Genomic DNA, 24,813 nt, shown 5'->3' with positions numbered 1-24,813 from the left:
CATCGTAAGCTCTAAAGGTTCGGGAAAAAAATGATCGACTGGCCCAGAAGTCACCTTGTGCATTTTTTTAAATGAAAAAATATGCTTCGCTTAAAGCGGTTAAAGATTGCATCATCAGGTGGAGTGTATGTAATGTATATGTACTCATCTACGTAACGCGCATCATATGCATTGCCAAAATATGCAGTGCTATTTTTTTCAAGCGAGCATATTATAAGTCAAACGAGAGTTGCCCGGTTGACCCTTTAACGTTGTTTAGCCAGCACTGCTCGCGCGTTTATTTTACTTTTTTTTTTTCTTTTTTTTGCTTTTTTTTACTTCATTTTGTTTTATTTTTTTTCCCCTTTTTGCAATCCCTTCCGCGATTTTACAGATCACTGTTGCGCATAAACATATACGTATAGTTATACGTGTACATCGCGTGGTTAAGTTACTTTTTTTTTTTTTTTTTTTTCCTTTTTCTTTTACCATTCCATTGTGGAGATAAGTCAAAATGAAAAGAGGAAGAGCGGGAACGTTGAAAAACAAGATGAGAATCACGCTTTCCCTCCCCGTGGGGGCTCTCATCAACTGCTGCGATAACAGTGGAGGAAAAAACTTGTACATTATTGCCGTGCAGGTAAGGCATTCGCCCATGCGCAGTATGTTCCCACGTGAGAGGCTTTGCTGCGCCCCCGTCGCCTCCTCCCCCCCAACCGCGCAGCCACGCCCAAAATATATAAAGCTTTCATGATGATTTCAATGATAGGACAGAAAAATACCTTCATGTTGATAAAACGTTTAGCCGATATATGAAACAGTTTACTGATCGAATGCCTTTATATATATATATATATATATATTTTTTGGTGGGAGGGCGTGTATCTGTGTGTGTTGGGGGGGCGTACTAATGGGAGGGGTATACGGCGCTACCCGTGTGCTTCCCGTGCGAGAAGGCAGTTCTCATTAAATTGGTTTATTTGTTTATTTGTTTATTTATTTTTTCTTTTGTTCCCCCCCGACTGACAGGGATTTGGCTCATGCTTGAACAGACTGCCCGCTGCCTCACTCGGTGACATGGTGCTAGCCACCGTGAAGAAGGGAAAACCCGATCTGAGGAAAAAAGTGCTGAACGCAATAATCACGCGTCAGTCCAAGGCCTGGAGAAGACACGAAGGGTACTTCATTTATTTTGAAGACAACGCCGGTGTTATTGTTAACCCCAAAGGAGAAATGAAGGGATCAGCAATAACGGGACCCGTTGCAAGGGAATGCGCGGAGTTGTGGCCCAAGTTATCTTCCGCCGCGTCGGCGATTGTTTAAAAGGTTTTTGCTGAACGTTTTTTTCGGCGAGAACTTTCGTCGCTAACTTTTTACACAGTAAAGGCCCAACGGAACGAGATTGCGTGTTTGCTCAGTGTGCACCACGTGTGCGTGTCATGCTTTGTTTTTTTTTTTTTTTTTTTTTTGCACGTCCCACGCGCTGTGTGCATATTTCCCCTTTTTTAATGATACTACATGCACAAATAATTAAACACATTTTATGACGTTAAACTTTTGAAAAGCGCTCGTGCGGTTATTTCGTATTGAATTTACACCACTGTAGATTTAAAGGTTTGGCGGTTGTTGGCCGCTGCGGGGCGAATGAGCATATCGTCGTGGCGTTCGCTTCGCGCAACGGTGTAGAAAAAAACTGCCCAGTGTTATGAACCGTTTAGGTGATTTTACAGAAATGTTCACAAAGTTATGAACCGTGCAGGTGATTTCGCAAAAAAGTGCCTACCTCTTATGAACCGTGCAGGTGATTTCGCAAAAAAGTGCCTACCTGTTATGAACCGCGCAGGTGATTTCGCAAAAATGGACGCACTGCTACTATCGCTCACACCACTTCACCGCTGCTGCTGCGAGCCAAGCGGACAAAACCAAATTAATTTCATAAAATTTTAATTGCGAAAGGGGGAGTGCTTTCGTGAATTAGGTAAACAACTTGGAGGAGTCCCCCCTAGGGGGGAGGGAGTAAATAAGATCGTCGCTCTTGGTCCGCGCAAAAGGATTTGTAAAGGAGGGGAGAGAAGAGGGAGACTTACGTGCGCTTGCTAAGACGAAATAAACTTAAGAGAAACAAAATGGACAAAAAAAAAAAAAATCAAAACGTAGGCCTGGGCACACACGCAACTGCAAACGGAGGTGCGAATGTAAATGCAAATGTAAAGGCTGCCTACAGTTTAAATCAACGGGGCGGCGCCGCACACAAGTTACGTGCAACATGTGTGGCCTCTCCAATAGGGAAGGCGCCCGACCCCCAGCTCTTCATAATGACATAAATGCACATGCAAGAAACACATTAATTCTGCGGATGCTTCCATTTCTTTGCAAACGTGTAAGCGCACGTGTGGGAGTGGGGGAGGCATTTAATAAATGTCATGCGCTTGTAAGAGAATGTCAAATGGGGATGCACTTATATGGGCGCAAAAACGACACACACAAAAAAAAAAATAAATAAAAAAGGAAAAAAAAAGAGTGGTATAATCCGTGCGAATTGGCTAACCAAATTGATGACTGCTACTAAGAATTTAAAAACAATAAATTAAAGAACACCGTTATTCGTAACTTCGCCCGTTTGTGGTGGGGCAACGCTGCGTTGGGGCCTTGAATGTTCCTTCCATCAAAGGGGGTGCAGCGGGGGAATAAATAAAAATGACATGGAGGGCCTTCCTTGCGCTGTCCAGATGCAGAGACTGCTCACGTGAACAACACAAAAAAAACTATCAGGATGAATATGCAGGCGAAAATCTGTACGGGGGGGAATAAGCGAAGGTGGGGGAGCAATGGGGTGAAAACCACGTTGGAGTGGCAGCCGCATGAAAGCTACGCTGGAGTGGCAGCCGCATGAAAGCTACGCTGGAGTGGCAACCGGGTGAAAGCCACATTGGAGTGACAGAGTAAGCTACACAGCTGGCGCTACCCCTGCGCACGCAAAGACCCACCTGTAGTATCAGCGTCCGCGTGTTCGTCAGCCGGTTGAAGTACGTTAGGAGGTAGTTCTGCCCCTCCCTGGTGTTGTAAAGGGAAGTGTCAATGTCCTCGTCGATCCGCCGAATCATTTCATCCTGCTGAGTCACCATCGTGGCGACCTTTTGGAACATCTGCGCTAGGTCCCCGATTATCTTTTGTATGTTTTCCATTGCATCCGCTCTGGAGTGCAGATAGGACGTCCGCTCGGGCATCTTCAGGGTCTGCTGCTGCCCGCTGAGGGGGAAAAAAAAAAAAAAAAAAAAAATTAAAAAAATTAAAAAAAAAAAATAAAATAATAAAATAATAAAATAATAAAATGCATGTACATGGTCAGCTAAACGTGACGGCACACCCACACAGCTCTGTGTTGAGTACCCCTCAATGTCGATGTCCCGAAGGGGCGTGAATTTGTAGTTGTCGTTGCTGAAGGTCGACTCGGTCGTCGTGTAGGAGTACATGTTTCTGCGATTCACTTGCTTTTTTATGTGCTAAGGGGGGGAAAAAAAAAGAGGTGTGGAGCAAATGGGGGAGATCCACTTGGGGAGCAGAAAGGAGATGCTGTCAGAACGCATGGGTCCACGCGTCATCCACCGAGATGGCACCTTCGCACGTGAGAGCCCCACTGACCACCACAGTGAAGCAGCGGGAGGGCCTCCACCCCCTACCTCGCTCCGAATATGCAGGACATCCTTAAACTTCTTCGTAAACTCAAACAGGCGGTTTTTTAGGGAGAAAATTATATTGTCCAGGTGCGTCCTCCCCTGCGGGTTGCTAATGCTCAGGTTGCAGACGTACTGCACCAGCGCATCTACGTCGTTGGTAGCGTCCGTGATGGTCTGCTTCACTTCGTAAGTTAGCTCTTCTATTTGCGAAGTCTTGTCGTTGAATATTCCCTTCTGCCGGACACCTTGGGGAGGGAGGAAGGAGGGAAAGATGAGGCGGAGCTCCATGAGAGGTGAACCTCGACGAGGGTGAACCCACGCACAGCGAGGCAACGCATCGATGGGGGCACTCCCCACGGCTGCAGTTCTGCGGCCAGGGGGGGGTTACTACTCCGTTGCGGTTAACATGTTAACGCTACTCAGTTGGTTCTACGCCGTTGCCACCTCTACTCATCCGCACTTACATCGCTCCAACTGCTGCAACTTCTGGTTGCCCCTGTGCAGCAGGTCCGTGATTTTCGACGCCAGCTCATTCACCTCCGTGTCTTGGCCAACAGTCCTGTCCTTCCTAAAGTCGAAGCTGTCATTGCTCAGCCGTTCAACCGCTTTGAAGAACTCCTCCGTCTTGTCCACATACGGCATTTTCCGCAACACAGATTGGGTGCTTTTCCCCTCACACGGAGAGGAAGCGGAAAAAAGGGGAGGCAAAAAAGAAGGAAAAAAAAAAGGGGTAAATGGATGGCATATAATTGTTCGTCTTTTTTTTTTTTTTTTTTTTTTTTTTTTCCCTTTTTGCCTCACCTTTTCTTCCGCTTCCGCTTCTTCTCCCTCTCCCTTGGGCTGATGGAAATTTTTCAAATTCGCACCTTTTGGAAAGTACGATAGGGTAATGTACAACTGGCACGCGAACTAACCATTCGGCCATTCATTTTTTGCTCAAAGGTATTAAAAAATGGCTTCCTCTTAACTAGTTTGCTAATTTGAACAGGGCTGGCGCGCTCGCAATTTCGACTTGGACGTGGCCCTCGCCTTGGCCATCCATCTGTTCAATTGTTTATCCTTTTGCGGGAGCGGCACAAGGGCCGCAAGCACGATGGTACCAGGAGGGAAGGCGTAAAGCTGTGAAGCGGTAATGTCGCGAAGCGGTAGTGTCGCGAGCGGCGTACGTACGAGGGCATGGCGGTATGACTTAGGAGGGGGAAACACCTGCGCGACGGTACATCCCCACAAGCGCCCACTGCTACGCGCAGCACATACGCAGTACTACACTCGTTTAACCCTGGCAGGCGTTCGGGCCGCTTCTTCGCTCGGCTGCGTTTGTGGAGATTGCCTAACTTTGTGCGTGCTCTGCTGTTCCTTCACCCCATCAAAAAAAAGTTTTTTAAAATACAGTCCATGCGCTGTGCATAATTCGAAAAAAAAAAAAAAAATGGCACGAACGGGTGGGATGAGGCGTGCAGAGGCGCCAAATAAACGTGCAGTTAACTGCCCGGAAGTGTGGCAAACGTGAGGAGCCACTTCAAAATTGCTTCCAAATGGGGCTGTCAACTTTGGGGAATTCCATTTTTCCCCCCCCATTTAATGTGTATGCCATGTGCGGCTGCTATTTTGGGACTTTAATGTCAATTTTTTCCTTCGCAAAGGGGAAGAGAAATTTTCGACAGATCGTCCCCCAGGTTATCTCAGCACAGGGTAGATGAATCATGTCGTCGTGCTGCATTGCGGTGTGTTCAACTGTACTGTTACTTAGGCAGTCGTTCCATTTTTGCTGCTTGGTGGGTGGCGCCATTTCACTGTTGGCACGTGCATACAGGAGTGAGAACATGTATATGTGTACACTTCCTATGTGTATGTTGGCTCCCCACACGTTGCTTCCCCCGTGCAACGCAAATGAGGCAACTCCCAACAGGGGGAGGTAACCCCCCTTCTGTCCGTCCCGCTAACCTAAAAAGAATTGCAAATGTGTCAACACAATGATATGTCCCTTTTGGAAAATCTTCCGTATTGATCACTTTTGCCTGAACAGTTCATATTTTTTTTTTTTTTTTTTTTTACCAGCTAGCTACGCATTTTTGCACCACAATCAGATTTGCGACACGTCCGCGCAGCTTTCGCAAAGGCGCATTTTAAAAAAACAGCGTTGTAAGGTCGTCTACTCTTTTTCTGTTTTTGAAAAATGTGGGCATACGCAGGTGTGTGGCTAGTGGCCAGGCTACTCAAGCGCAGTTGCGCATGAGAAGAAAGGGCCCCCCACACCACCGCCAGTAATGTATATACAACCCCTCATGCGTTACGCTTGTGTCCTGCGCCCCGTGGTGCCATCTCCCCAACGAGATCTTCCTCTACATCCCCATTTCGAACTTTGCCACAAGGGGGAAAAAATACGACAGTGGAAGTTAGCAAAATATATCATAAATGAGTCCTTTTTTTTCCATTTTTCCCATTTCTTCACAAATTGAAGGGTCCAACGTGGGCGACGCTCACATGAGCCGCCACAAAAATGGTATACGCATAACCGCCGCAGAGTGGCAACCCCATGGGCGTCACTTGATGGGATTAAAAGAGAAGCAGCTTGGGAACAAAAAAAAAAGGGACGCATACGATACCCTCATAAATGCGAACGGATGTACGTGCCATGTTTTTATACCCCCGTTTGGCAAAAAAAAAAAAAAATAAAATAAAATAACAAAATTGAAAAACGATTAAGCGAAACACTGTACCCTTTGTAGCACCATCTGATGATTGAACAGGTGAGGAACAACGCACGCATTGTCCCCCTCGCGATTTGCCTGCTCTTTTTGCCACTTCAGTTTAGCAAAAAATGGAATGGCTTCCCAAGTGTGCATTTGTTCAGCTTCCTTCTGGGCATAATGCTCAACGGAATGCTCCAAATAAAAATTGACGACAGAAAGTATGTAGACTGGGTTGTGCAGCGGGTACTGTCTTACTCGCTATGCATATCCCTCATGATGACTTTTTCGTGTATGAAAAAAAAGGCAATTGTGTGTGAGCGGCCAGAAGGCGAAACAGCTTGCACAGAGGAGGAAAGAAAGAAAAAAAAATCCGTGTACCATTTACTAATTCGCAGCAGGGTTGCGCCGTTTGGAATCGCTTTTATGTTCGGCGCTGTGGGGACACTCATCGGAGGAGTCACTTCCTACCACTTAACGAAAAGGTTCTTTCATAAAGATGACGCAAAGGGGAGTGAAGAAAGTTTGAGGAAAAGCACCAGCTGCTTCGTTGCGACGTACATCGGTGGCTACATAAATTTTGTGGAAGTCGCTGACCTGTTAGCGGTAGACACTTTGGAAAGAAACGGCATGTTCATATTAGACGATTTGTTTACCAATCTGTTCCTTGTCACTTTGCCCTTATGGAAAAATGTTGTTTTTTTTTTCTCTGTCCGCGGGGAGGAACCGGCGTCGCTCAATAACAGTGAATGTGTCTCGAAACAAAATGGAAGTGCAACGAAGCTATCACATGAAGAGAGGGAGGTAAAGGGTAAAGAAGAAATAACACACCTCCTGTGTGATTCGCCAAGGTATGCATCATACGGGTCGTTCGCAAATGATGAGGAGTGGATATTACACCTAGGGGAGGAGCACCAAGTGAAGCGCCATCAGGAGCACTTCTTACCCCCATTGGTGTGCAAATGCCTATGTGACTACCTATCCGTGCTGCTCATAATAGGACTGAGCATGAAAGTGCTGAGCGACTATGAGGCCATCTATCAGTTTGTCACATGCTATATCTCGGCCGACAAATTCAAAACGTACATTTTAGTTGCGCTTACCTTTGGCTATTTATTCTGCCTGGACTGCATTGCACACGTTATTGGCAGTTGGATAAGGAGACGCACAAAGAGAGCAGCAAATTTTTTCACACATATTTATTTCAGGGCCACAGAGTACTACTCAACCGTTCTGCACCTTTTAACAGTTTATTATTTATCCCTTTCGGGGATGTCCATCGATGTGAGCGTTTTGTATAGCACTGTAAAACCGCTGACCATGTTGGTGGTATGCCTACTGGCGACTCATTTAATTTGTGTTTTTTTCCTTTCGCACATGTTTAACGTGTTTACCAAGTGGTCTCGCCTGGCTTTACATGTGGAAGAAGTTTTGCTAGCCATCAATGCAAATGTCGGGGGGCCCAGCACTGCTGCGCTCATGTCCGATGTGCTGGGCAGACCTGATTTGGCCTTTGCCGCGACCTTCTGGGGCGTCTTTGGCTACTTCCTTGGCACGCACGCGGCGATGGGTGTGTACGCACTTTTGTGAACGTTTGCTTGAGCGAGTTGCGCGTTGGAAATTTTCCCTTTCGTCTGAAAAGGTGCCACGAAGGTTACGTTCGCCCAGCTGTCCAGCCGTCCAGCCGCTCAACAGTACAACCATTTAGCCAACGCGCGCTTTCAACAAATAACCTCAAATTAACTCTACGATGAAAGCGAAGACAAACATGAGGGGTGTCCAATTTTTCACCTGAACAGTCATAACCTTTTCACGAAGGAGCTAGCCAAAATGGGCGATTAAACCGTTTGTGCGCTTTTGTAAAAAAAATTACCTGAACAAGGTGGCTAGAAAAAAAAAAAAAAAAAAAAAGGGCAATTTTGTGTGTGCATTTGTGTGCGTGTGCAGGGAAGAAGCCGTTCGCATGGGAGATGGCGGTGGCCGCATAAACGCGAAGCTGGCCGAGCAAAAAAACCCGGTTGCCGCGGGGGAAAGACGCCGACCGGCCGAGTCGTTCTGTCGGGGGCCCCAAAAAGCAACGACGTTCAACCCCTGCAGCCACTTCACACGGTGGAAAAAAAACGCACAATGGGGAATAAAACGCGAAGTGATTTTTTTCCCATGTAAAAGCGGAAAAATGTAAAAATTTTAAATTAAAAATAAACCTTAAAAAATAAAGAACAAATTGTGGCAAAAAAAAATGTGTTAAAATGTAGCAAACTCGTGTTTGGAAAACTTTTCCAAACACGAATTCGCAGCGCGACCTGCCGAACGCCGTCGCGTGTGTTCACAAATTATTTTCGCGCGGATTCAGGCGTCCTTGAACCGCCGTCAAGGTTCGCGCATTGTCTACAGGGCGCACTTGTGCGTACGTGAGTGTATACACACAGGTGTGCCTCTACACATGTTCGCGCGAAGGCTGACACTCCCTCCTTGCGCCAATTAATCGATGCTCCCCTCCATTTTTACGCACTGTTTCGTTGCAGGCGCTTTTAAAGAGGCGCGCCCTTTGGCGAGCTCGCCGTCTGCTTTGAAAGGCCGCTCTACCTGTCCCGTCAGCGGCCACGCCAGTTTTGGCAGCCCATTTTGATAGTCACGTTTAATTGTCCATTTTGATAGTCACTTTTAATGGCCCATTTTGATAGCCCTTTTTAATGCCGCTTTAATGCCGCTGTGCAACTGCCCCCACGCGCGCACACTTGTACGGGCCCCAATTTGTCCTTCCTTTTAAATTACCTATTTGTATTGGAACGACACCACCTTTTAAAGTTGTCCCCACTAAAACTTTGTTACCCCCCCATGCGAATTGTTTTTCACATGTTAACGTTTACCGGCGAGGAGAGCAGACGTCACTAGGCATTAAACAGGCACCGATAAAGCTGCACCTGTAATATCGACGGAGACGTACCGCCAAATCTCCCCTGTTGCCTCGCCCCCCACAAACGGAACAAATGAGAAAGAAAAAAAAAAGCTCCGAGGGGAAGGTGTGGACGGACGCGTTGAACAACCTGGAGGAGGTGCATCAAAATAAGTACAGCCTGACGGAGGATACTCTTCATGAAAGATCTCGACCCGAACCCGAAATCATTGAACACATATTAGAAGAACTAGAAAACAAAATTAGATTCTATTTCAAGTTGTACCAAATGGAGAAGGAAAAAAGAGCCAACTGTGAGAGGAAGAATCACGACTTGCATGCAGAGCTGAACGAGACATACACCACATTGCAGAAGAACCAGCTCTACACAGATAAGTTAGAAAGTAAGTTGCAAAACATTAAAGAGAATCAAAGCTCGTTGATAGACACGGTGAGACGTATTGACCTTTTATACATCCAGCTGGACACCCTAGTTCAGTCGTTCTCTGGGGTCTGCACACAAGTAGCTGCGGAGCTGAGCACCTACGGGGTTAGCACGAACAGTCAGAGGAACACCTTGAAGACTCTGCTAGATTATATCTACCCCTGTAGGACCCTTGACCCTCGTATTAATTCACTTTACGGGGTGTTGTATTATGGGTCTATTGGGTTACTGAAAGATGGGAAGTTTGTTTGTCCTCCCATTCCTCCTATCCCTCCAGTGGTGCCATCTGAATCGGATGGGTGGTTACCTCCCTCGAGGTACGCCCCTCACAATGAAGTTATCTCGACTGCTTCTCCCGAACGGAGTAGTCGTAGCCACCTGGGAGACCCCCCTGGGAGAAGCTTCTCAGACTCCGTGAGGCGAAGCGGAAGCGCCTTCAACGGGGGGAGCTCCAAGGAGAACTACGCAGATGACGCGCTCTTCTCCAAATACGTGGAGGCAGAACAGAGCAAACAGGTGCGAAGCGAGAGTGATGCGCAAAGGACAAGTTACAATCAAGTTATCCCCCAGGACTTACACGGGTTCTGCATCAAAATAGGGTTTTTAGAAATTAGCTACAAGAGGGAGAACGCCAGGATTATCTGCGTCGTCCGGTACGACAGTGAGACCAGCACCTCCGCCATTCAGAACACCAAGAGGGTGACCAAGCCCAGGGAAATGAACGGCCGTGCCAATGGAGGCAAATGCATTTTTGACATTGACTATGCAATTAATTTAACCTCCCTGCCTGGAAGAAACGCGGGAGAGGACATCCCCAAATTTATGATTGATGTGCACGATGTTAATGGAAAGGCACTTATCGGCACATCTATGTGTTCTTTCGTTAGTGAGAAAACGCTAGTGAGAGACGCGTCGTGGGATATCTACTCCAGGGTTTCAAATGGCAAGCCCGAGGTAATAGGAAAAATGCATGTGTCTGTGCTTGCTTCTCCGCAGAGTGCCCTCCTCCCAGCGGAGATGCTCAGCAGGGCGAAGCAGCAGTCGGCGTTGCCTCCAGCCGGAGACGACCGCAGGATGGAGAGCACCGCCAAGGTGGCCTTTCAGAAGAGCGCCCTTCTGAGCAAGGCCATCGAGGAGAGGGACCCGTCAACGGGGAAGCCTCACGCGCAGCCTCACAAGCAGTCGTTGGGGAAGCCTCACGTGCAACCGCAGGGACAGCCGCAGGAGCAGCCCCACGTGAAGCCGCTTCCCCATAGCAGCCCTGGGAAGGGGGCGAGCCTCGTCCAGAGGGGAAAGAAGGTCACCTTCAAGCCGTACGCCTCGAAGAACGGAGACTCGACGGACGCCACCAAGTCCAGCCCCGCTTTGAAGGAGGCCTCCAAACGGATAAGTCTCAATCGCAGCGGTGGAGATAGCGGCGGGGATAGCGGCGACAAGAGTGCAGGCAGCGGAGATAGCGGAAACAGCGGCACCCTGTCCCTAGTTCAGAGCAGAATAAAAAATCTGGCGAAGCGGTTCGAGTCGAGGAATGGCGCGTCCGGGGGGAGTGAGGAGGACGGCAGCAGTGGTGCCGCCACCCCCGTTGGGGGGAAGGCTGGCAAGCTGGGGGGTCCCTTGAAGAAAGGCCTCCCCCTCTCGAGCAGCAAGGGAGTTAGCGCCCCCGAGGCGAAAAAAGGGGAGCAAACGGAAGGGAAAAAAGGAGGACCACCTGTAGGGCAACCAGGAGACCAAACGGAAGGGCAAAAGGTAGGACATAAGGCAGGCCAAACGGAAGGGCAAACGGAAGGGCCAAAGGCAGGCCAGACAGCAAACACAAAAGACGCGTTAGAGAAGGGCCCAGCCGGCTTGAAGAAGAGCCCCCCCTTGGTGAAGGACGGGGTAATGAAGATTAAGCTTCCCTTGCCGGGAAAGAAGGACTTGGCGAAGAAAGCGGGCCCGGAAGGATTAGCAAAAGGTGAGGCTGCCCCCCCTGCAAAGGGCGACCCCGCAGACGCAGCGAAAAATGAGAGCGACCCGAAGGACAACAGCAGCAGCGGAAGCAGCAGTAATAACGTCGCCAGCAAGACGGTTAAGCCACTTTTGAAGATAAAGGTAGAACCCAAAAAGGAAAACCTAAACAAGCTTTTTAAAAAGTTGTCCCCCAAGACGCCCCTTGCATCTAAAGAGCAAGATGGCAAAGGTTCTGACGCCGCGACTGCTTTGGGAAAGAACGGCTTAAAGGACACCCCAGGGGGAACAAAGAAGTTGCCTCCACCCCCCCTTAGCAAGAAGACGGTCGTGAAAAAAGGGTCGATCGATTCGGATGCTGCGAAAAAGGAAACCCCCAGTGAGAAGCAGACTGGGACGACCGCTCCAGCTGCTACGGTGAGTGCTCCCCCAGCAGATGTGAAGGCTACCCCCCCAAGTGATGCCCAGGCCGCCCCACCCAAAGCAGAGGCCGAACCCACGAACGTGGAAAAACGTTTGGAGAAAAAAATATCAATTAAGAATAAGATGCTCGCCCTTTTGAAGATCAAGCCGGCGGACCCCTCGGCAATTTTGAAGAAGCCGCTCCCCAAGGCGGTGTCTGCAGCGCCCGCGGAGGTGGAATCACGTAAGGGGAGAGTGCTCTAACGTGTTGTGTGCATCCGGCTTGCATTCCGCGTGCGCACTGGAGCTCTTCACTTCACCTCATTCACCCACTCTGCTTCATCACTGCGTAGAGTTCAGCACGGAGGGACCCGACCTGAAGAACCTCCTCGAGAAGGCAAAGAAAAACGCCATCTTCATAGACAAAAATAAAGTGAACGTGAAGTTAAGCAAGAAGGTGGAAGTCAAGCGGGAAATAAAAAAGTTCGTGCCGAAGCTCAAGAACTTCGAGTGATGAGGGGACAGCACAGCTTCGGAGAGTCGCCCCCCACAGCAGTGACAGCAGTGACAGCAGTGACAGTAGTGACAGCAGTGACAGTAGTGACAGCAGTGACAGTAGTGACAGCAGTGTGCATAGCTGACCCTTCCGGTGGGCGATCGACTGTTTTAGTTCTTCCTCCAATTGTTTGATTTACCTCTGCGTTGTTTTTGCGTCCTCCCCCGTGGAGTATTTTTTTTTTTTTTTTTTTTTTTTTCCGCAAACAGGTGTAGCGCCGCCAGCTTAGGACTGCACGTGCCACACTGAGCTGCTAACAACTGGCATGAGTGAAGCGGCGGGCACTCCATGCGCTTCGCCTTTTTTGCCCACTTGCAGCCCCATTTGCTGCCCCATTTGTTCGTCAATTTGGCTTCTCCATTTTTTGTTAACTTGGCTTCTCCATTTTTTCGTAAATTTGGGCTCTTCCCTTTTCCCCCCCTCTGCACACGCAGAAAGGCAAAACGCGATGGGGAAGGTCCCTTTGGATGATACATAAGAGAAAGGAACGCCGCTTCCGAGCGAGACTGTTGGGGAAAAGGCCAACGATTGGGTTTGCGGCCCCGGGGAGAGGGGAGCAGCAAATTAGCTGCCGGAAAGAAGAGAGTTACGCTGCAAATTAGCTGATGACAAAGGAGTGCTACCCCCCTACTGACCGCATCCCCCAGATGAGTCGAAGCACCGTGGGCAGCCCTGCGGCGGCGTACCAGGTGTACGTGCTGGCAGTAATAGGCAAAGGAGACATCCCCTTGTACGAAGCCGATCTATCCATGAACGTGAAAAAGGACATTTCAGAGCACCTGGCACAATTCATCATCCATCAGTCGTTAGATTCTTTGGATGTCCTCGTGTGGAAGAGCACCAGTCTGTTCTTAAAAACAGTCGATTCGTTTAACAGCTATTCGGTATCTGCGTATTGTACCACTGGCCATGTAAAGTTTTTACTTCTTCATAAGAACAAGAATGAGGTGGGCAGCGGCGGTGGAGGCAGCGGGGGAGGAGGCAGCGCCGGGGGACCCCCCATCTATGTGCCCTCCGATGATAACATTCGATCCTTTTTCGAGACCGTGCACGAAAACTACATTAAGGTGTTAATGAACCCGCTGTACGAGCCCAACGGGATGATTACGAGTTCTCTCTTTGACCAGAATGTGCAGCTGGCGGCCAAGCGCTTCCTCCACGGGTGAGCGGTAAAGCGGTATGGCGGCGGAGGGGCGGCAAAGCGGCGGCGTGGTAACGTGGCATCACGGCACCGCTACAACGCTGCATCACGTTGCCGCCATGCCGCTTTGCCGCCGCCTCACCGCTTTACCGCATGCTGGGCATACCTGAACGCGTTGCTGTAGAGGTCCAGGGAGAAGGGGAAGGCCCGGTCGAGGGCGGCGAAGAGGGCCGCGGAGGCGCGGGGGAGGCCCCGCTCGAAGTAGGAGGCCCAGTCGTCCCGCAGCATCTCCAGCAGCAGGTGCTTCTCCTCCGTGGTCACCACGAAATCGAAGTGGCCGACGTTCCACTGCGGGTTGGGGAAGTCCGCCTTCAGGCGCTTCGTGAAGACGATGCTGTCCGGGTTGAGGAAGTTGGCGAAGAAGAGGGGGAACATGCGGCCGCCCGCGTCCAGCTTGTCGCCCTCGGAGAAGCGGCCCGGCTTCTCCCCCGCGTTGCCGCTCTGCTTCTCTTCCGCACCACGTTCCTCGTAACCGCCCAGCTTCTCCCCCGCTCCGCGCGCCGCTCTACCGCGCGCCGCCCCCCCGCTCACCCCCTTGATCAGGCTCGCCAGCGCGCAGAACTGGTGGCTGAAGAGGTAAAAGACGTACCTGATCTTGTAGGCGTTCTTGCCAATGTCCAGAGAGGTATCCACTGGGTTCTCAAAGCAGAGGCGATTGTTCCGTTCGAACTCTCTCCTCATGTACCTCGGCATGACATGCCCCAGGCCTCGCAAAACGGAGCAGTTGAAATCCACGTTGTAGTCTATACTGTAGAAGCTGAAGAACTCCAGGAGCAACTTCACCAGGCAGCTGTTGCTGAAGACATTCCAATCGAAGGTAGACGGGTGCAGCTGTAAAAAATGCAAAACCATACAGCAGAGGAGGAAAGAACCAATCCCACCTATATACGTTTCATTCAAATTTCTTGTGTTAAGAAAAAACTTTAATAGAATGACAAGGGGCCTCATATATATAAATTTTTGCAATTTACTTTTTATAAAATCGGTCGTCTGTCTAGAGGAAAGCTGATTGGTACAGACGTCCACCTGAACACCCGTTTCGCGGTCTATGTACTTTAGAATTTTTACCCTCGCGTCTTTTATTAGGCGTATATCCGCTACGATGTCTAGTTTTACTAGGGCGTATGAAATGATTAGCAATGCGTCGAGGTCCTCCAGGGGGATGCCCAGAAAGCACACATCGAGGTCGCTGCCCGGGATAGACAACCCTGTGACGAAGGAACCAAACGGCTGCATCGTAGCCTTTGGAAAGAGAGACTTCACCACGATCTCCAATTTGATCAACGCTTTTTGCTTTAACAGTTTTTCCTCCCGTGTAGGGGTTAACCACTCAAGGATGTAGAAGCAGGCATATTCTAAATACCCCAGGGGGTTAAAATTCCCCTTTTCTTGGTGCACCCTTTCTGTAAAGCACTTGGTGAATTCGTCGTCTGCATAGAAGATGTGCCTCTCGTGATCGTACCCCACGTGCAGCTTCTTCATCATGTAGCGGTAGTATTTCTTCTCCGTTTCGGTGAGGCTTTGGTAGTTTATTTTAAACCTGTGCAGGAGCATCACCCCGCTGTATTTTTTCCTTTCCCCGCTCGGCTCCTCCGGCGACCGCCCCCGTTTGGCGCCGCCCTTAGCGGTGGTCGCGGTAGCGGTAGCGGCGGTGGCGCTCGAAGTGGCGCTCGCAATCGCAGCGGTGGCCGCTCTCGCCGCAGTCGACGCGGCCGCTTTACCCGCCGCTCCCCGCGGGGGCCGCTCCATTTTGACCTTCCCCCTTTTCTCCCCCTTATCATGGGAGAGGTAATCCGTCGAGGAGGACCTCCCCGAGGAAAGCGAATCTGACTGGTCGCTCCCCTCGGAGATGCCGCTGCAACTGTTGCTTCGGCTTTTCGCACTCCCTCCCGAAGCCGTCCACTTTATGGCAGCGTCACCCACAGTGGAGCTCTTCCCTCCATGGCTGCTCAACCCGGTGGGTATTGCCCTTGTCATTGCTACCCCCCCTTTGGGCTTTTTCCCCCGGTGGGGAGTATTATCCTCATGAAGCCTTCTTTTACCCTTTCGGCCTCCCTCCAGTGCCGCTTCCCCTAAGCTATCACCCGATTGAATTCTCCTTTTCACATTCACCTCAATCTCTTGATGGTCTTCATTTGAGTTTTCACCTGCTGGGGGGCCTTCACTGGGGAACTGTTCCTCTCCCCCTGCTTTGAGCCTCGTGTCTGCTTTGTGGCTCCTCCTCCTTTTGGAGTAATCTTCTCCACTTCTCTCCGAGGGGTGCGTGCCTCTCCAGGGGGCCTTCTCCCCATCACCCCAAGAGGGAGATGCTTCCATCTTCCCCTTCGACGCATCCTCCTTCCCCCCAAGGAGAGATATCACATTGGACGCCGCCTTCATCGGCTTGTTCACCTTGCTGTGCCTTTCTCTGTTTCGCTTCAGCACTTTGTGCAGCTCCAGTTTGGCTCCCTTCACCTGCTCCGACTCCTCCTCATTTGGGAGGAAGTAGTACTCGAAGTCGTCCATGGGTGGTGAGGCGGGGCTGACTCGATATGAACAGAGGGTCAGCGTGCAAATTTACGCAAACGGGTGAAGCGGCAGAGGGGCGGCGCCTCTGACGAAGCTGAGGATAACCCCTGGGGGACGTCCGCCGACCCGCTCGACTCGCTCTCAAATGCTCACATGTACGTAGCAGCATACCGCAGCATGCACTTGGAAATTTTCCTCTCCTCCGCTGATTGGGAGGGGGATTTTAGCGTATGCCTTTTTGCGCCAGGTTAAACGATTTTCCCCTTTTATCTTTCCTCTTTACGATGCGTTGTGTTTGCTCCCGTTTTTGTGCTCTCCAAATTGTTAGCATTTTGAGAGAGAACCTATTTATTTCGCTTTTTTTTTTTTCCTGGAGGGGGAGTTATGCTCCCCGTTTCGGTGCAAAAATGTCAACCACCTTAACGAGTTAGCCAAAAAAAAAAAAAAAAAAAAAAAAATACCCAAAAGGGGGAAAAAATTATGAACAAGTCAGGAAAAAAGTGAGAAAAAAAAAAAAAAAAAAATTGATCAACTGGGGAAATACAAAGGCGTAGTGAAAGAAACTGCGCGGCTTGGCGAAGTGAAAGTGAAGAGCCGCCCCCGTTTTACAACCGGTTCGCCTTGTAGAGAGCCGTTGCGCGGGGCAAATGCGCAGTTGCAGTGGTGGGGAAGCGCACAAAAGTACTTCGGTGAGCAGTTTGGCGTACATTTGTACTACACTTCGCTGTGCACTTCGCTGTGCACTTCGCTGTCACTCCCCCCGCACTCATGGACGGCGAGGCGGCCGCGCCGACCGGGGGGGCGGGCCCCAAGTACATCGTGGAGCACCTGGACGAGCTGGAGGAGTGGAGCATTCTGGAGTACATACACATATGCGAAACGGTGAAGGACCAAAATGTCATATTCACCAAATTTGACAGGCCCTTTGGCGAAGTATCGGAGGAGCACAACCCGACGTGCTACAAACAGCCCATCAGCGAGTTGAAGGACAAATTCGAGTGGAAAAAAATATGCCTCTTGGATATGAAAGCGACGAGCACTTTAACGTGCAGCGATAGGGAGCACTTGGATTACTTGCTCTTTGGAGGGATACTCGGAAATGTTCCATCGGATGACAGGACCTCTATTTTGCGGAAGTGCCAGTTTGTCATTTCGAGAAATCTTGGGGACATGCAGATGACTACAAACACCGCCGTCCTCGTCTGCCACATCATTTTAGATAAGCACGTGGAGTTTAAGGACATCCCTTTTGTGGACAGCCCAGAAATTCCCTTGCGAAATGAAAAGGAGACGATGGTTCTTCCCTTTCGTTTTGTCTCCAAGTCGTTTTTTACGGGGATGGAGGGGGATAGAAATGTGCCCGTGCTGCCGCGGAATTTTACTGAATATTTGATTGGCCTGGGGGACCAGCGCGTGGGGGACCTGGACGAGTTCCTCTCGGGGGTGGTGGTGTAGTGGTGGCCATGCAAAGAAGTACCATGGTGGGGGCTCCGCCATGGGTGTACCTGCACCACTTGGGTGTGCGGCTTATCCTAAGTGGCTGCCCCCCCAGAGGGATTATTCACCACCATCTCGTAGAGGAACCTTATCTCGTACTTGTAGACCGACTCGTCATTGGCCACATCGGGGGTCTCCAAAATGATGGGGATGTTCTTAAAGTACCTAGCGGTCATTACATATTTGAAGGTCTCCAGAGAGAGCTTCCCCTTGCCTATGTTCTCATGCCTGTCCAGGCCACTGCCAAGTTCCGACTTGGAGTCATTCAGATGGACAGCCTTCAAGTAACTGGCATCTATAATTTCGTCAAACTGTTTCATCACTAGATCGAAACCGTTGTAGGAGCGTATGTCATATCCCGCTGCGAAGGTATGGCATGTATCTAGACAGACCCCAATTCTAGATTTGTCCTCAATTAGAGAAATAATATTTTTTAAATCTTCAAATTTGGATCCCACGGAGTTTTTCTGTCCAGCTGAATTTTCAAGCACTATCACAACGTTAGAGGTTTCTTTGTGCACCCTGTTAATACAATCGGCTACATTTTTAATTCCTTCTTCGAGGGAGCACATGCCTGTTGTTGACCCGGGGTGGAAGTTATAAAGCGGTATGTTTAACTGCTCACATCTTCTTACATCATCCAAAAAGGAGAGATAAGATTTCTCCCTTTTCTCCCCATCTGGGTTTGCCAAATTGATTAGGTATGACCCATGGGGAAGAATATACTTGGCGTCTAACTTATACGCTTTGCAATTTTGCTCAAACTGTTTTATACTTTCAGGGGAGAGGGAGGGACTCTCCCACTTCCTCTGGTTTTTTAAAAACAACGCGAATGCTTGCCCAGCCACGTTGAAACAGTTCGTCGGCGCGTTCTGCACTCCTCCCCCCGCTGATATGTGCGCCCCTAAATAGACATTAGTAATTTCTGTGTATTTTTCAATCGTGCGGAAGTCGTTCCATCGGTCGTCTAAGCTTTTCGGGATGGGGGGATACACCGCCACGGGTTTGTCTCTTCCCTTGGGTGTTTCTCCGGTCTGCGCGCTGTTTTTCTTCTCCTTCTTCGTCTTTTTTCCTTCTGCTTGTTCCTTCTTTACCGCGTTGTTTTTTTCCTTTTTGTTAATTTTTTTCTTCGAGGTGGGCGCGCCGTCCTTTTTCTCCTCCTCCTCCTGCTTCGCCCCTTCCTGCTTCACCGTCTTCTTCTCCCCCTTGGTGCCTTTCATCCCTTGCGATGGTCCCCTTTGGAGAAGCTCCACCGGGTAATATGGCTTTCCCTGTGGGTCCCCTTTTGCTTTAAAAACGTTCAGGCGGAAAAGGAAGCGCCTCTGGGGGGTGCCCACACCTTCGAGTATGCCGCCTACTCTTCTGTTCGCTCCACCGCGGGGGAACTTCTCCAGGCTGCCCTTTCCCCAGGGGGGTACGAAGCCCAGACGGTTGACTGCGTTTTGTTGCTTTTTGATCCCCCTCAGGGCGTTCGCCAGGAGCATCCAGAGGAGAGAGGGGGGGAAAACAAACATTTAACTGGAGCAGCCGCTTGGCCCGTTCCCTCCTAAGTGCGCACTACATGCACGGTGCGCCTCAGCGGAGGTAGCCGCGAATAGGCCCTAACGTGTAATCTAAAAACGATCGCGTGATGCGCAATGCGGCGAGGGAGAGTGCCCAGAGTGAGGGAAACACAGCAGGGGGGTCTCCTCCCCTACAGGGTTGAGGAAAAAACGGCAAAGGGGTAGCTACACAAGGTGTATGTATTTTACCTGTGCGTTGATTTGTTTGGCTTTTTTTTTTTTTTTTTGGAAAGGCGTCATGCGTCGAGTTGCCTTCAGGAGAAGCGGTTCAGCGGGGCCCACCGCGCCAAACACACAGGTGTAGCCTTTCGCCTTTTGCAAAGCGGTCCACTCTGCTGGGAGCTTCACCCCTCATGGCGCCGCAAAATGGGGGCTCAATGGAGAAAAAATAAACGAACAAATTGGAGGCTGCCCCAAAAGGGAAGTTTTCTTGCCGTGCGGTTTGGCCAAATGAACGAATTGCAAAATTGCCAAGATGGGGGGGGCGCGCGTGGCGCTATCCCCCAAATGGCTCACCATGAACGGAAAAAAAAATAAAAAAATAAAAATAACCCCAAAAGGTATGGGAGAACACACGAAAAAAAAGGGGAGTTTCTTCAAAGGGGGAAGCGACCATGAGGAGTTACGCAGGTGCAGATCTGTCGGGGTCTCCTAAGGCTCTCCCCCTGTGGTACTTCACTCCGGGCGGAGGAGAGGGATCCTAGAGCCCCTCCTCTACGCAGCTGCGTAACACCGCCGTGTACCGCTCCACACCGCGTACGCGTCACACCGCGCGGTGCACGAAGCGCTGCACCCGCCGGTGGTCGCGGCGGGCGTCCGCCCTCTCCTCCAGCAGCAGCTCGGCCTTCTTGAGCACGCGGCCCACGTGGAACATATCCTGGAGGACCTCCCTCCTCCTCAAGCGCCACGGCTTCAACGCGCCCCTCATCGTCTGCATGACGCTATTAAACGAGTTAACATCTCGCTTGTCCACGAAGGAGATGGCCACCCCTTTCCTATTAGCTCTGGCCGTTCTACCAACCCGGTGCACATACAAAATAGAATCATTAGGAAAATCAAAATTTATAACAAAGGAAGTTTTGGGGATGTCAATACCTCTGCTGATTATGTCTGTTGCTACCAAAATGTTACACCCTCCGTTTTTTATTTTCGACAGAGCAGCTAGCCTTTTTTTAGGTTCCTTTGACGAGTGGATAGACTCTACGGAGAACCCCCCCAGCATGCTCAGCACTGTGTAGACCAATTCACATCTGTAGCTGTTATCTGTAAAAATAATGCCTGACTGGTCAGGTAACTTCTTCCGCAGGAGATACACCAAATAGGTCATCTGGGCGATCTCGTCCACGTAGACGTACCGCTGGTCTAAATTTTTCAGTGGCTTCTGTTTCCGGTTGACGTTTACGAGGAGTAGGTCCTCCTGGGGGAAGGAGTTGGCCAGCAGTTCGAGCGAGTCCGTGATGGTCGAGCTGAAGAGCAGGGTCCTTCGCCCACCAACTGCCCCGCCAACGGGGCCGCTAGTTTCACCGCTCCCCCCCCCGCGAACCCCGCGGAGAATTCCCTCCAGCTTCGCCTCATAGCAACTGCGCAGCAGCAAGTCCGCTTCGTCCAGAACGAGGAAGCGGAGCCTCCTGAAGCAGCTCCTAACGTCCTCGCAATTGTCCATGACGTCGCTGGTTCGCCCGGGGGTACCCACGACCACGTGCGGCTTGGCCAACACTCCCCTCCGCTGCTCAATCAGGGAGGACCCCCCAATGCACGAGATGATTTTTATGCCTATCTTGTGCCCGTACAGAAGGAACTGCTCCACCACTTGAACCACCAGCTCCCTCGTGGGGAGCAACACTAAGGCGAAGACTCCAAAAGGGTTTTTATTTAACTCCTGCAAAATGCCCCAACAGTAACAGATGGTTTTTCCCGTTCCTGTCTCCGACGTCCCAATCACGTTGTGTCCCCTCATTATGAGGGGCAAGCACAACTGCTGTATCTTCGTTGGGTGGCTGATTTGAACCGTTTTACTTATTTTAACTAGCCAGTCTTCCACCCCCAGTTCTTCGAACGTCACTGGGGGGGAGGCAGCTCCTCCAGCAGAGTTACCATCAGTTTGGCGGCGAGTGGCACGAGCTTCGCGATGCTTCCTCTGTAGGTACATCCTAATGTAAAAGAGCTTCCTCAGTTTGGAGTGCCTTAGTAGGGGCGGCTTCCCCTTCCGTTTGATCTTCCTCCCGTCCGTCATTTCGTACGTCTGGTTATGAGTGCCTCCCTTGGAGGTTCAAACGGCGCGCGTTGGAACGGGTGAGCGGCCGAACTGTCTTCTATCCTTTCCGGGGAGTTCCTTTTTTCCGGGGAGGTCCTTTTTTCTGGGGAGCTCCTTTTTGCGGGCCTGGTCCAATATGGGCGCCACGAACGGGGTGGTTTCACGGGAGGGAGGTGAATTCACCTTAATGGAGGATCCCCTTGCGCGTTCCTCGGGCAGATCTCCTCCTGGCAGGGCAATTCTGCCGCTTCGTGCGTTACTCTATTTTTCGTAGCCTTCTCCTAGAGCAGTATCAAATGCAGTCGCTTGGAAAAGGGGCAGTTCGGGGATCCCCAACAAGGCAGTCGATGAGCAAATAAAAACCAATCGCTCAATTGGCAGCCATGCGAAAGATGAGACTGGGCCACCACTCAGTTTTGATTGACAAACAAACATATGCAGGTAGCGTAGCAGGTAGCATAGCAGGTAGGGTAGCAGGTTGATACCCAGTCAGCGGATTCACTTGCGGTGTTGCTTTTTTTTTTTTTTTTTTTCTCATCTGTTTGGCAAGCTTCCCCAGGAGAGTAACACGAGTACTCATCATAAGCATACCCGTTAAATGTTTTTTTTATGCCCGTTTGAAGCATCCATTCACGTTCCCTCGCAACTTCTTTTTTTTTTTTTTCCTTCCGAATGGCACGGATCATTTTGCTCCTCACCCCTCGGTGACACGCGCCAGGAGGAAAATAAAAAACCCCGCCGCTTTCCCCAAGATGCGCAGAAAAGAAAAAAAAAAAAAAAAAAAAAAGGAAAAAAAAAGCATAACCGAGCGAACAAACAGGTTAGGCAATAAATAACCTCAAAGAGGAGAAGAAGAGGCAGTATCGCAAAAGGAGGAAAAGAAGAACTCCCCCATCAGTCACATGCCCAGTTTGCTATTTTTCTTTTTTTATTTTTTCCCGAAGCAGAGAGAAAACTTCTACATTGCCAAAAGAGTTGCGGAGAAGGGACGCATATTTAACCTTCATGCGGTTAATTTTTTTTTTTTTCTTTTTCCTTTTGCCATTGTGAAAAAGAAAAGAACATAAAGAACGATTTTACGAGTTTGTTTGCTTCCCGTTGGTGGAACCACTGCACCTACGGCCGTTTTGCGGAGCGGAGACTACCGACGCATCGCCCACCGCACTACTACGTACCCATCCCTGGCGACAGCGCGGAAGGCGTTTTTACGTGGCTGTGAAAATGGAATGACAGTTGCTGCCAGTCCGTGCAGCTTACGAGGATAGACTCTCTTCCCTTTGGAGAGAAGCGTGACAGGCACACCCGTCGCACGCCCCAGGTGAGATGGAGACAGAGAGGGGCCTACACTGCGTGGTTACGCGGCACGTCTGTGTTGCATGCCGCTTCGTAGATGTGCACCCTGGAGAGGCATTCATCACTTTGCCCCTTTTTTTTTTTTTTTTCCTTTTTGCAGCGCTACCCGCATCAGCACGCGCAAAGTCGCACCAACTCTCGATTAACCAAAGGAGGTGGTGGCCCCAGTTGGCAACCCCCAACTTGTGCTGACCAACACGTGTGAGTGGATTTTTTTTTCTTCCCCTTTTGATACCGCTTTGGAACAGGTGTTCTCACTCCGAGGGGCGTACAAGCACAGGGGGGGGAGGGGAAGATCAATTCGATTGGCAGTAGCGCTCGAGGGAGAAGAGGCAAACGTGCGCGTCGGCAGGTAGAGACTGGTTGGGCAGCGCACCAGGATAGAAGCAGCCCCGCCAAGCAGCGTCACCCCGCCGCTTAACCTCGCTTCACCCCGCTTAACCTCGCTTCACCCCGCCGCTTAACCCCGCCGCTTCCCCGCACGATGGCCATACGAGTGCAGTTCGAAAACTCCAACGAGGTGGGGGTGTTTTCCAGGCTGACGAACTCGTACGCGCTGATCGCCATGGGGGGCTCGGAAAATTTCTCGAGCGTCTTCGAATCGGAGCTGTCCCAACACATCCCCCTGGTGTACACCACCATCGGAGGAACCAAAGTGATTGGGAGAGTCTGCGTGGGGAACAGGAAGGGGCTACTCGTTTCCAGCATATGTACAGACCAGGAGCTCCTCCACTTAAGAAACGCTCTCCCAGAAAATGTGAAAATAAAAAGAATCGAGGAGAGACTCTCAGCACTGGGAAATTGCATAACAGCCAACGATTACGTGGGGCTAATCCACACCGATATAGACAGAGAGACGGAGGAGATAGTGCAAGACGTTCTAGATATTGAGGTGTTTAGGACCTCCATCGCTGGGAACCTTCTTGTTGGAACCTACTCCTACTTTACGAACAATGGGGGGCTCCTACACGCCATGACATCTTCCCAAGAAATTGAAGAACTCTCAGAGCTGCTTCAAATACCGTTGATTACCGGCACTGTTAACAGGGGAAGTGACCTCATCGGGGCTGGCCTGGTGGCCAACGACTGGTCTGCCTTCTGCGGAATGGACACCACTGCCATCGAGCTGAGTATCATTGAGAAGGTCTTCAAGCTGAACAGCATCGAGGACGCAAACATTGAAGATAACTTCAAGTACAAATCGTCCATCATCCAGACGATGATTTAGTGCTCGCCTGTTGGTGGGGAAGGCGGCCACCCACACGCGGAATGTGTTTTCGCCCACTCTTTGTATGTGCTCGCGGTGGTCTAATTGTTCTTTTTTTTTTTTTTTTTTCCCTTTTTTTTTCCCTTTTTTTTTCCCTCTTTTTTCCCCTTTTTTTTTTACTCCCCACTGGGCAGTCGCCCACCCCAGATGGACACCACCAACCGTCGCGCACGCGCGCAGGCCAACATGAATGAGAAGGAGAAGCCTCTTTGAGCGACCCGTCACCCTGGTGGTGGGGGGGAAGCGCCTCATCGGGTGGAAACTTATCGGGATGGCTCCCTTCCCTCTCCATTTAGCGCCAGTTCGCTGAATTTTGCTGAATTTTGCTGAATTTTGCTGAATTTTGCTGAATTTCGCTCCAGTTCGCTGCATTTCGCTCCTTTTTCTTTCTTCCTATGTTTCCCCCCTTAGAGGTGAACAAGCGAAGGGAAAAAAAAAAAAAAAAAAAAAATACACACATACATACATATATACATATATATACACGTGCATATTAACAAGTAAACCCATTTGAATTTCCCTTTGGAAAGAAACGAGCCAGTCGTGGAGGCACGCGGTCGGCGCGCTTCTCATGCGTTC

At 50.2% G+C, this 24,813-nt stretch overlaps 10 protein-coding genes across 10 annotated transcripts, besides 11 other annotated features; 6 read left to right on the top strand and 4 right to left on the bottom strand.

The window, feature by feature from the left end:
- The first annotated feature begins 466 nt into the window (after positions 1-466).
- Positions 467-2,064, top strand: PVX_082525 (60S ribosomal protein L23, putative). Its single transcript, XM_001614056.1, has 2 exons — positions 467-619; positions 1,009-2,064. Exons 1-2 carry the CDS (start codon positions 494-496, stop codon positions 1,300-1,302), a joined length of 420 nt encoding a protein of 139 aa, XP_001614106.1. The 5' UTR covers positions 467-493; the 3' UTR covers positions 1,303-2,064.
- Positions 1,703-1,723: a microsatellite.
- Positions 2,065-2,721: 657 nt separating the features above from the next.
- On the bottom strand, positions 2,722-4,298 carry PVX_082530 (syntaxin 5, putative; the record flags this gene model as incomplete). Its single annotated transcript, XM_001614057.1, has 5 exons — positions 2,722-2,772; positions 2,967-3,228; positions 3,370-3,482; positions 3,660-3,901; positions 4,121-4,298. 5 exons carry the CDS (start codon positions 4,296-4,298, stop codon positions 2,722-2,724), a joined length of 846 nt encoding a protein of 281 aa, XP_001614107.1.
- A 457-nt stretch (positions 4,299-4,755) lies between these two features.
- Positions 4,756-4,778: a microsatellite.
- Positions 4,779-5,827: 1,049 nt separating this feature from the next.
- Positions 5,828-7,936, top strand: PVX_082535 (hypothetical protein, conserved; the record flags this gene model as incomplete). Its single annotated transcript, XM_001614058.1, has 1 exon — positions 5,828-7,936. Exon 1 carries the CDS (start codon positions 6,395-6,397, stop codon positions 7,934-7,936), a length of 1,542 nt encoding a protein of 513 aa, XP_001614108.1. The 5' UTR covers positions 5,828-6,394.
- Positions 7,937-8,806: 870 nt separating this feature from the next.
- Positions 8,807-8,859: a microsatellite.
- A 477-nt stretch (positions 8,860-9,336) lies between these two features.
- On the top strand, positions 9,337-12,550 carry PVX_082540 (hypothetical protein, conserved; the record flags this gene model as incomplete). The annotated part of the gene is made up of 2 exons (XM_001614059.1): positions 9,337-12,280; positions 12,390-12,550. The coding sequence occupies 2 exons, from the start codon at positions 9,337-9,339 to the stop codon at positions 12,548-12,550; spliced, it is 3,105 nt and encodes a 1,034-aa protein (XP_001614109.1).
- Positions 9,839-9,870: a microsatellite.
- A 528-nt stretch (positions 12,551-13,078) lies between the features above and the next one.
- Positions 13,079-13,107: a microsatellite.
- Positions 13,108-13,239: 132 nt separating this feature from the next.
- On the top strand, positions 13,240-13,758 carry PVX_082545 (trafficking protein particle complex 2, putative; the record flags this gene model as incomplete). Its single annotated transcript, XM_001614060.1, has 1 exon — positions 13,240-13,758. The coding sequence occupies one exon, from the start codon at positions 13,240-13,242 to the stop codon at positions 13,756-13,758; it is 519 nt and encodes a 172-aa protein (XP_001614110.1).
- A 113-nt stretch (positions 13,759-13,871) lies between these two features.
- PVX_082550 (hypothetical protein, conserved) lies at positions 13,872-16,298 on the bottom strand (the record flags this gene model as incomplete). Its single annotated transcript, XM_001614061.1, has 1 exon — positions 13,872-16,298. One exon carries the CDS (start codon positions 16,296-16,298, stop codon positions 13,872-13,874), a length of 2,427 nt encoding a protein of 808 aa, XP_001614111.1.
- Positions 16,299-16,310: 12 nt separating this feature from the next.
- Positions 16,311-16,332: a microsatellite.
- Positions 16,333-17,069: 737 nt separating this feature from the next.
- PVX_082555 (hypothetical protein, conserved) lies at positions 17,070-17,756 on the top strand (the record flags this gene model as incomplete). The annotated part of the gene is made up of 1 exon (XM_001614062.1): positions 17,070-17,756. One exon carries the CDS (start codon positions 17,070-17,072, stop codon positions 17,754-17,756), a length of 687 nt encoding a protein of 228 aa, XP_001614112.1.
- A 77-nt stretch (positions 17,757-17,833) lies between these two features.
- Positions 17,834-19,018, bottom strand: PVX_082560 (apurinic/apyrimidinic endonuclease Apn1, putative; the record flags this gene model as incomplete). The annotated part of the gene is made up of 1 exon (XM_001614063.1): positions 17,834-19,018. The coding sequence occupies one exon, from the start codon at positions 19,016-19,018 to the stop codon at positions 17,834-17,836; it is 1,185 nt and encodes a 394-aa protein (XP_001614113.1).
- A 632-nt stretch (positions 19,019-19,650) lies between these two features.
- Positions 19,651-19,673: a microsatellite.
- Positions 19,674-19,711: 38 nt separating this feature from the next.
- Positions 19,712-19,746: a microsatellite.
- Positions 19,747-19,800: 54 nt separating this feature from the next.
- Positions 19,801-19,833: a microsatellite.
- A 290-nt stretch (positions 19,834-20,123) lies between these two features.
- On the bottom strand, positions 20,124-21,593 carry PVX_082565 (DEAD/DEAH box helicase domain containing protein; the record flags this gene model as incomplete). The annotated part of the gene is made up of 1 exon (XM_001614064.1): positions 20,124-21,593. One exon carries the CDS (start codon positions 21,591-21,593, stop codon positions 20,124-20,126), a length of 1,470 nt encoding a protein of 489 aa, XP_001614114.1.
- Positions 20,339-20,358: a microsatellite.
- Positions 20,983-21,017: a microsatellite.
- Positions 21,594-23,451: 1,858 nt separating the features above from the next.
- Positions 23,452-24,195, top strand: PVX_082570 (eukaryotic translation initiation factor 6, putative; the record flags this gene model as incomplete). The annotated part of the gene is made up of 1 exon (XM_001614065.1): positions 23,452-24,195. The coding sequence occupies one exon, from the start codon at positions 23,452-23,454 to the stop codon at positions 24,193-24,195; it is 744 nt and encodes a 247-aa protein (XP_001614115.1).
- Positions 24,196-24,813: the final 618 nt, after the last annotated feature.

The sequence above is a fragment of the Plasmodium vivax genome, chromosome 12, assembly GCF_000002415.2.
Source record: "Plasmodium vivax chromosome 12, whole genome shotgun sequence".
NCBI classification, from domain to species: Eukaryota; Apicomplexa; class Aconoidasida; order Haemosporida; family Plasmodiidae; genus Plasmodium; species Plasmodium vivax.
The sequence above is the reverse complement of the archived record's forward strand: the minus strand, read 5'-3'. Positions and strand labels throughout refer to the sequence as shown.

Bases quoted from the DNA above. Each gene is read 5' to 3' on its own strand.
- PVX_082525 (XM_001614056.1), top strand. From the start codon at position 494: ATGAAAAGAGGAAGAGCGGGAACGTTGAAAAACAAGATGAGAATCACG. The intron at 620-1,008 runs GTAAGGCATTCG...CCCGACTGACAG, and splicing joins TGTACATTATTGCCGTGCAG to GGATTTGGCTCATGCTTGAA.